Source organism: Phoenix dactylifera, unplaced genomic scaffold (genome assembly GCF_009389715.1).
Source record: "Phoenix dactylifera cultivar Barhee BC4 unplaced genomic scaffold, palm_55x_up_171113_PBpolish2nd_filt_p 000728F, whole genome shotgun sequence".
Taxonomy (NCBI): Eukaryota; Viridiplantae; Streptophyta; class Magnoliopsida; order Arecales; family Arecaceae; genus Phoenix; species Phoenix dactylifera.
In genome coordinates, this window is record NW_024068105.1 from 75,764 (window position 1) to 85,178 (window position 9,415).

The 9,415-nt window shown below is 42.7% G+C and overlaps 1 protein-coding gene across 1 annotated transcript; it reads right to left on the reverse strand.

Annotated features, from left to right (window-relative positions):
• Positions 1-4,020: 4,020 nt before the first annotated feature.
• Positions 4,021-8,531, reverse strand: LOC120107019 (glutamate receptor 2.7-like). Its single transcript, XM_039120169.1, has 5 exons — positions 8,252-8,531; positions 6,055-7,361; positions 5,657-5,969; positions 5,151-5,557; positions 4,021-4,810 (listed from the first exon to the last, which is right to left on the reverse strand). Exons 1-5 carry the CDS (start codon positions 8,529-8,531, stop codon positions 4,220-4,222), a joined length of 2,898 nt encoding a protein of 965 aa, XP_038976097.1. The 3' UTR covers positions 4,021-4,219.
• Between the last annotated feature and the right edge of the window lie 884 nt (positions 8,532-9,415).

The following is a 9,415-nucleotide window of genomic DNA, read 5'->3' on the forward strand; positions in this document are numbered from 1 at the left end:
ATATTTCAAAAGTATACATGCTATATGATAGAACAATTTAAGATAAATTTAAAGAGTTTCAAAAAAACTTACGAATTCAGCTCTATGCCTCGCATAACTCATTGAGCCTGAAGTGTGAGGAACAGTCTGCGATGCTCGAGCAGCTCTACCAATGTTGGAATATGTCTTCCCCAAAAAATAGTAAACAATGTAACATATACAATGTATAAATTTCTAATCTATAATAATAGTAAATACAATGTAAGGTATAAAAAGAAATATACACAACTTGAGCTTTCTCGGAAAACTAGTAGTGGACAAGCTCCCTCCACTGATGAGAAATTATATCTGGAGGACAAACACAGGCCACCTCCTCTTCAGTTATGCCCTCGTGCTTCCAGTCCACCTTTAGCTTCACCTTATATTCTTTCCATTTGCGGTTGACGGACTTCAGCACCCAATCAAGGCTATTTGCACGAAGGACAAAATTTTTCTACACCAAAGTCAAGAATGTTATTACAATGTTAAATCAAAAAATAAAATTGTGATAGCAAGCAAATTCAATTCTTTATCTCAATAACTCTAAGAAGCTCAACCTTATACGAAGGAAGCATTTTATTCCATTTCATATAGTTGAGCGGACACAACTGACCCTTCCGCGCAACCGATCCTAGAAAAGTCGATAAAATGCTTGCAGCCTTCTTGATGGGTTTTTCCAGTTCGTTGCAATGGACGACGATGTTCTCATCCTGACATAGGGTTCGCACATCCCGTGCTTGAGTGGGCCTCATGTTCTCCTCACTCTTCCCAGTCCATCTATAAAATAATAAGTCCATTAAAGGCAAATGATTTAAAATAATTAGATTGTAAGAGAAATTAATATATAAACTGTAAATCAAATTACCCTAGATGTCCACGTCATCCGTGTTTGGACAATCTGCAGGTGGTGCGTGCTCGACTAGGACTCGTGCTGAGTATGGACTCGTACTACTGGGGCTTATCGGGCTGCTGGGACCGCAGGAAATGATTAGAAGAAGATCCCACGGATATGTGCTGAAACTCAATATCTCTGAAATATTTTTCTTGCGGCATGTTGTTACCTAGTATGCACAAAAAATAATCAATATTAGTTTAATAATAAAAGTATAGAAATAATTTAAGAATTGCTAATTAATTTAATGTATAGAAGTAATGTTTTTCTTACATTAAGAAACTATATTGTCTCATTCAACATCCGTCCTAACCAAACTAGTAGAATTCAATTCATCAATTGGTGCAACATTAAAAGGCATACACTGAGTATAAGTCTCATCATCCTTCTCTTCTAACCCTTTTTCCATATCATACAATTTCTAGGTTTAGTCTTAATAACAGTAGACCAATTTTTATCTTTCGAGTCTTGTGCAAAGAACACTTGTTGAGCTTGAGATGAAAAAATGAATAGATCATTTTTCAATAGCACACCAGTATGTATCAACCTTAAAAAATTTACTAGTATGAAGCCATTTATATTTTGCGTCAAATTTCTAGATGAGTTTATATCCACCCAATCACATCGAAATAATACTATCTTAAAGTTTCCATAATAATACAACTCATAAACATCTGTTAGGGCAACATAATAAGTTTTTCCGTCCGCCTCAATCATAACCCCACTGTTTTGGATTTTTCTACATTTCTCACGATTTTTAGTATGAAAATTAAAACCATTTATAACGAACCCATCATATCTGTTGACAATATTGTTTGAAACTCGAGCAAGGACTATTAATTCATTGGAACAATTTCTCTCCATCATCGTTGGTACCTAAAAAAAATTATACACGAGCTCCTCTCTCTGCGTGTGTGTGTGTGTGTGTGTGTGTGTGTGTGAGATAGCTTTCCATAGTTCTGGTGCTTAATATAATGCATTAGTTTGATAACCACCTTTCAACCAGGCTAGATCATCTTGGGTTTTCACTCTAGGGCATAGGCTTCTTCGTTAGATACTATCTTTTGTGAAAGGGTTGTTGCTTTGCTGATTTTATGGTATCTAGCTGGTTGACCTTTTTCTAGTTCCTAGCTCCTAGAACCTGTTCTTCATCTTCTATATGAGAAGGAACTGGATATGCTTTCCCATCCCTTCTACTTTGTAGAAGCCCAGGCTTCAATCCTGGAATTATCTCAGGTGGGCTACACCCTGAGTTTCCAATGCAACAAGACAATTAAAATTCCAATTTCCATCCTGTATCTGATAATAACTCTACCAAATTGTAAGTCATAGGGTAACACTCATCCAAACAATAACCTATTAACAGGTAATCTAAAGTAGCTACCATACCACTGGCTTCACAAAGTGTAGAATTAGATCCAGAAATCATTGAAGAATGCCTGAACAAGCATCACACTGTAGCTTTTCACAATCCTCAAATATGATTACTTTTGAGCTTGCAATCAAGCAGGGAGAGGGAGGAGAGGAGGGGGATGGGGCAGTACCTCTCAGGCGGAGGTGGTCGGCCGGTCGGCGCAGTAGAGGAGGGAGGAGGAGAGGATGTCGTTCGGCGCAGGAGAGGAGTGGAATGGATCGGTATCTCTTCATCAGGCAGAAGGGGATGGGGTCCGCCGGTCGGCGCCGCAGAGGAGCTAGGGAGGAGGAGAGGATCAAGGTTGCGCCGCAGAGGAGGGAGGAGGAGAGGAGATTGCTTGGCGCCGGAAAGGAGATCTCTCGGCGCCGGAGAGGAGGGAGGAGGAGGAGAGGAGATTGCTTGGCGCCGGAAAGGAGATCTCTCGGCGCCGAAGAGGAGGGAGGAGGAGGGGATAAGGGTCGGCTAGCTATTAGGGCTTGATATTGATCGAGGATGGAGGAGAAGGGGCGCGGCTGCTGATTTTGTTAGGAATTGGGTTTTTGACGTTGCGAATAAGCGTCGTCTTAGGTCAAGAATACGACGCTAATTAGTGTCGTATCTTGCCGACGCTTTTTACAAGTGTCGGCTATTTTTGGTGCCAGACCGATATTTGCCGATGCTTGTAGAAAACATCAGCAAAAAAGGGTCGGTAAAACCCAATTTTTCTGTAGTGATGGCTGGATTTGTTGCACACATAGCAATTTTCCTAGAACCTCTTCCATTCCACTCTTGGTGTCTTGTTGATCATTATTCTCTCTTCTTTTTGTTGGTCTTTTGTTCCTGTTCCACCACATGAACCTCGGACTCCATAGAATGGTTTCCATCCTTTTTCTTAGAATTTCGGTTGTCTTCCTCAATTCTCAATCTAACAGTTAAGTCTTCAAGTTTCATCTCCTTGCGCTTATGCTTGAGATAATTTTCGAAATCCTTCCAAAGTGCTTGTAATTTTTCAATAATTGCAGTCACTTGAAAAGACTCACTTAGTACCATCCTTTCAGTATGAATATCATGGATGATCACTTGGAGATCTTGAGCTTGGCTTATGACATCCTTGGAGTCGATTATCTTGTAGTCTAGGAATTTGCCCACAATGACCTTTTTTGTTCAAGCATCTTCCGTTTTGTACTTCTTGTCCTAGGATTCCCATAGTTCCTTTGCCGACTTGAGAGGACTATACACATTATATAATGTGTTGTAAAATCTATTGGGAATGTAGTTCTTACATAGAAAGTCAGAATGCTTCCATGCTTCTACAGCAGTCATAGTTTGAGCATTCTCTTCACCCTCGGTAAGAATAGGTGTCTCTTCACGAAGAACCTTCATAAGATTCAACGTAGTGAGATAGAACAACATTTTTTGTTGCCATCTCTTGAATCGTTCCCATCGAACTTTTCGGGCTTCTCTCCATGGCTCATATATGAGGCAATAGGAATGGCGGTAGACACCACATTGCTACAACTTGAAGCCATCTCAAATTACTAAATAAATCAACAATCTCTAATTGGAATGAGTAATATCAAAATTTAGTTTGTCAAGTAAATGCAAACCAATAATGAACAAATTTTGCAAACAAAATTATAAAGTGTATATATAAAACTATTTGGAAAAAAATAAATAAACATAAAATCAAAATATATACAATTTAAAAGTAGAAAACTGACTTAAGATTGTTGTTTGTGTATTATGAATTTGTAAAATAAAGTGGCATTTGATTTTCGGCTGCATGATTTCATGTGGGATGTGGCATTGCAGGTGGTTGGACAGCCTATTCACAATTAAGTGGCATTTGATTTCATGTGACCTAGCTAACCGAACTACATGGAACAATCTAATTAATTGAGGCAACCAATCTAGATTCAGACAGCTCTCTCTATCCTGATTTCAGACAGCTCTTCAAATGCCTCGGCCTGTGGCGATCTAATCCGTGGACTGCCCGGCTCCATAGAGGACATTCCTTCATCTGGTGAGGCAAAGTTTATGTCGGAATGGTTGGAGATGCTCATGGGACTCTGTGAACCATCAAAAAAAGGCAAGATTACAGCGCCCTGAGCATGCCCGTTTTGGTTGAGTTTCCCATTGTTTGGAATGACTTCATCTTTCTTCTTGAAAGTAGGGGAAGTGAGATCCTTGCTGTCGTAGCACTTGGCCAACGCTACTATTTTTATCCAGAGGGAACTCTCAGATGTAGTGGCTCCTTTCCAGTTCTTGTAGAGGAACATGGCAAAGAAGACCAACAATGCAAGCAGCGAGACGGCTCCAGTGATGAGAAACAGGCCTCCAAAGCTCTGGAAGTTGAGACTCGCAGGGCTGACGCTATCGCTGTGGCTTGGGGAAGCTGACTGATCCCCAAACCACTTCTTTTCGATCCCTGTCATTATATCCCCTTCCGTCACACTCAAGACGGCCCTTGAGACATCAGGCACCAGAGGAGAATGTCTCGGAAAAACCTGCGAAACATAAAATTCAGATTTTTCATCTCAAATTCCAATGTTGGAATCATGAAACATGTTTTTTCCTGTCAGGGTTGTAACATGTTTGTCATACTTTAGCTCAGAGAGCTAAAGCTAATATCAGACCATTTGCTCACATTTCAGTGAAGTATTTTGCGGACCAAGAAATTATGAACGGTTTTAGAGGAGAAAGTATGGCAAATGATACAAGAAGGTGCGATGCATGGTAAGCCCTGCTCTGTGAGGAGCATGTCTCATCATGAAGATATGTGATGGTTATGTGATTATCTGATAGCAATGCGAATCCATGGAAAAAGGTAGGAGAAATGGAACTTACGAAGCCAAACCCGACAGTCTTGTAGGTTGGTCCAACCATAGTGTAGTCCGCGCCATGTTTTGATAGGAAAACCTTCAGGCAGGGAATCTCATCAAAGATAGCTGCAACCCCTCCATGAGCACTTCCATTTCTCAAAGCCTGAGCATACTGGTCAACTGTACTGTAGTTCCTGAGCTTGTTCTCGCCGAAGTTCATTCCCTTCAGCATCTCCGACACGAACGATCCGTCTTGGTACCCAATATATTCTCCATTCTTTAGCAGCTCGTTCACGTCAGTTACCGTTGGCTGGAGCTGTTGCACGGTCAGCATCGAAGTCAGGCTCGCCGTGTAGCTCGATGTCAATATGAGCACCACAAACACCCAAATGATCACCGCGAACCTCGATAGATTGCTCTCCAGCTTCTCCTCTGGAAAATTTGTCCAAATACAATGGAAGTTAGCCGAAGATCGATGTTTTAGTAATAATCTCCTACGATAGATAGAAGCATGAGAATCGATCACCGAACTGTGGGCGAAGACGAGGGTGGAGAAGGCGAAGTAGAAGATGAGTCCAAGCTGCTGGGACGGCGTTCCCCGGAACTGCTTGTTGATCCGGTGCTCGATCACCCACACAACAAACCCGGTGAAGAAGAAGAAGGACAGGCTTCCGAGCCAGAGATCGGTGGTCAATGGCTTCAAGAAGATCCAAGTGTTCTTGCTCTTGTCCTCCTTCACCGGCACGATCATCGACACCCCGGACTCGGTGTACGGCAGAGTGAAATCCACGTACAATGACCGGTTGAATCGGATCGTCACGTCCCCCACCACGGCATCAAATTTCTGCATCCCATTTATAGGATCAATGAAGAAACCCGAATATCAAATTAACGGTGTTACTTGAGATTTAAAGTGTTCTTCTGCTGACCTTATCGTAGACCTGGTACACGAAATTGTCGTAAGACTCGTCGTCGTCGTAGGGTACGTACTCGTAGGGAACAGCATACGGCAGCGCTTGCATGACGGCCTCGAAGACGTCGATGCAGTATCCGGTGACGGTCACTTCGTTGGTGGACGGATTCCGAGACACGTTCACGAACTCGTTGAACCCCTGCTTCACGGGCACGCCAATTCGGAGCTTCTTTTCATTCGTCGGAATCTGCCACCCTTTGGGCACCGTCGTCGAGTCCCCCGGCCAGATGACGGGCTTTAACCCCGTCCGATCCTTCGAACTTACCGGTGACCGGGATATCCCGGACACCGGAGTCCAGAATCCGATCTCCCTCCCCACTTTCCCGTTCACATTCACAATTTCGAACGCGGACGACTGCAATTGCCCGTTGCTTAGCCGGAATTCGCCGGCTAGGCCGTGGAATCGGGTCTTGGAGATGGCCTCTAAAAGTTTCGGCCCAGTGTGGGATTCGCCGAGCTTGCCCAGGTCGGAATAATTCCCAATTTGCGATGGCCTCTGCTGGAATACGGGACTCGGGGCGCCCACTTTCTCCACCGCCATCGCCAGCGCCCAAGCGGCGTCGTAGGCCCACAACTGGAACACGTTTGGGTCCGTCGGTTCGGCGGTGGGATTCTCTCGACGGAATCTCGCCTTAAATATGGCCGTCAAATTGATGATATCCTTCGATCTGGGAACGTACGGCCGCACCCCGATCACTCCCTGCATCGAATCGATGACCGTCGGGTCGAGCCGATCTAGGAGATTGGTGATCCCGTCGGTGGTGATCCAGGCGTAGTCGTCGGTCATCATGCCGAGTTTCTTGGCCCGTTGAAACAATCGGGAGCCGAGGCCCGGCGTCATGTGGACCACGAAGACGCGGGTCTGCATGGTCATGAGCTTGTAGAGCTCTTTGTCGAGCTGGTCGTCGGAGGCGGAGGGGGAGATGACGCTGCGGTAGGGGACGCGGGCCTCGACGTCTTGGAGGGCGTCGGTGAGGGAGGGGATGATGCCGGCGCCGTAGTCGGAGTCCTTGTAGATGGGGACCAACTCCCGCCATCCGAAGTGTTCGACGATGGCGGCGATGGCGCCCGCCTGGGAGGAGTCGTTGAAGGTGGCGCGCATGAAATAAGGGGTCCGGTAGGAGGAGAGGGATGGGCTGGTGGCGGAGAAGGAGAGGATGGGGATCTGCGTCTTGTTGCCGAGGTCGGCGACGAATTCTGCCTGCGATGAGGTCTGGGGGCCGATGATCGCTTGGACTTGGACGTTCTTCAGCAGGTCCACTGCTGCAGCGATGAAAAGGACAATGAGTTAATTTTCTGTTTTCCTGTCTTCGTGTTCGTTTCTTTTCTTGGGTTAGACAAAGTTGCAGCGTTTGTGGCGTGTGGGCTAGGTTTGATCTTAGACTAAGACTGGACCATGAATACTACTTATTAGTCTCACGAGTTGTGTTCTAATACCCTAGATTCGGAGACGACTTTTCATGTTGATTGCTTCATACCTAGGAATTGCTTCTCCTACGAGTACTTTGACAAGTCAAAGCTACAAAATACCTATCGAGATCCATTTTCATAATTGAATCCATCAAGATATTGATAGAAATTCAAGCATTCGGTTAATATCCGTATCTATATCTATATTCGTTAAAAAAAAATAGATATATTGATTGATAACTTTCCGATCTATATCCGAATATTTGATTCTATTTATAATCTTATTTAATTTTATATATCACTTATATAATTTTTTTAAAAAAAATTATAACCACATTAACACGTTGTTAACTTAATTTATTATCTACTTAGTAATATTTTTGATTTTATGATCATAAACTTAATCATCCGACTTATATTTATATTCATATTTATACTTCTAAAATTCAATTTGTATTTATATTTGTTTAAAACAAATATGAATATGAATTCTTGCTTCGACTAGTATTTGTATCCAACCTAGATGCATGCCCATGTCAGTAGGCATTTAAATAAGTCCAACCAGTTGGACTGGCCTGAAAGTTTTGACTTCGCTCCATGCCAACCTTTCTTTTGTCATATTTTAGAGGCTCAATATTTTGGGAAGAACGTGAGGAAGAAATGTGGAACATCCTAGCCAATGGAAGAAATCGTAGCGGTAGAATTTAGAAATTATCTTCTCAAAATATATAAAGAGAGGATACCTGCAGAGGCCGCCCCAACGTCATCTTGGTTTGAGTCTCTGGTGTGCAGAATTATCCTGGTTCTGTAGTTACGATGAGCAGCATAGAAATCATCGATCGCCATGGAGATGCTGGTCCGGCACCTCTTCCCCTCCATACTCCCAAGATCAAGAATGACACCAACATCAACCGATATCGTCAGATTCTGAGCCAAAACCACCCCGGCTCGGTCGCTCACAAAGGTGGAGAAGATAACCAAAAAGGAAGATGCAGCGAGAAGAAGGTGGGTTGGCCTCTCCATCTAGACCTGAAGCCTCTCCAATCTAACTCATGAATAATCCTTCCTCTTTGTAGCAGGTTTAAAGGACCAGAGACTAGGAGAAGAAAGAAACGAAGGCATAGCTTGAGATGGAATCACACGGGCCTTGGAATCTTATAGCATGATAACGTTCAGAGACTAGATGGGAGCTGTCGGTTTGTCTCTCTGGGGAAATTATGTAAGACTACGTCAGGCAAGAGAAACTAATGTTTTAATAAAGGGATTTCCCACCCTGCTAAGCATTCTACTATTACGAAAAATTCTTGTTGGCTAGTTTCATAGGAACCGGTCCAATAACTTCAGTAAGTCACTGAAGGGGATTTCCTAGCTCCTTCGCTGCTCGGCATTCCAAAAATTTTCTCAAAACATCTACAAAATATATTTTTTTTCTTTGTACTTTTTATTTTTTTTATGATTTGACGGAATATGCTAGAGCTATATAAATTATCATTTTTATTAAAAAAATTATTTGGATTTGAAGCAACACTGCACCCGGCTTTATTTGTTTATTTGTAAATAATTGACTTTCACTCTAGAGGGCCCACGTGGATGGTTGTTGCCTCCGCTTCTCGTTATGTGGAGTACTTCACCATCTGTTAAGTGGAAGCTCCATTGGTACAAGATACAAACTTTTTTTTTTTTTCTTCCAGCTGACTGATTTTCTTAGTTTAAAGGACAGATTGCTATTATTGTTAAAAATTTAGTTTATTATGTTATAAACTTTTAATTTTTATTTTCTTTAAGTACTGAAATTTATTTTTATATTTTTTATTTATTTAATTTGTATGAGAAAAAATTGTAGCTTATCCGTTCTGACTTATCCCAACCTGTATCGTCTAACTTTGTCTACCACGTTCCGCTCTAAG

Excerpts from the sequence above, each read along its gene's own strand:
- LOC120107019 (XM_039120169.1), bottom strand. The coding sequence starts at position 8,531 with ATGGAGAGGCCAACCCACCTTCTTCTCGCTGCATCTTCCTTTTTGGTT. Across the intron at positions 7,362-8,251 it reads CGTTGGGGCGGCCTCTGCAG|CAGTGGACCTGCTGAAGAAC; the intron begins GTATCCTCTCTT and ends TCATCGCTGCAG. Across the intron at positions 5,558-5,656 it reads CACCCTCGTCTTCGCCCACA|AGGAGAAGCTGGAGAGCAAT; the intron begins GTTCGGTGATCG and ends CAAATTTTCCAG.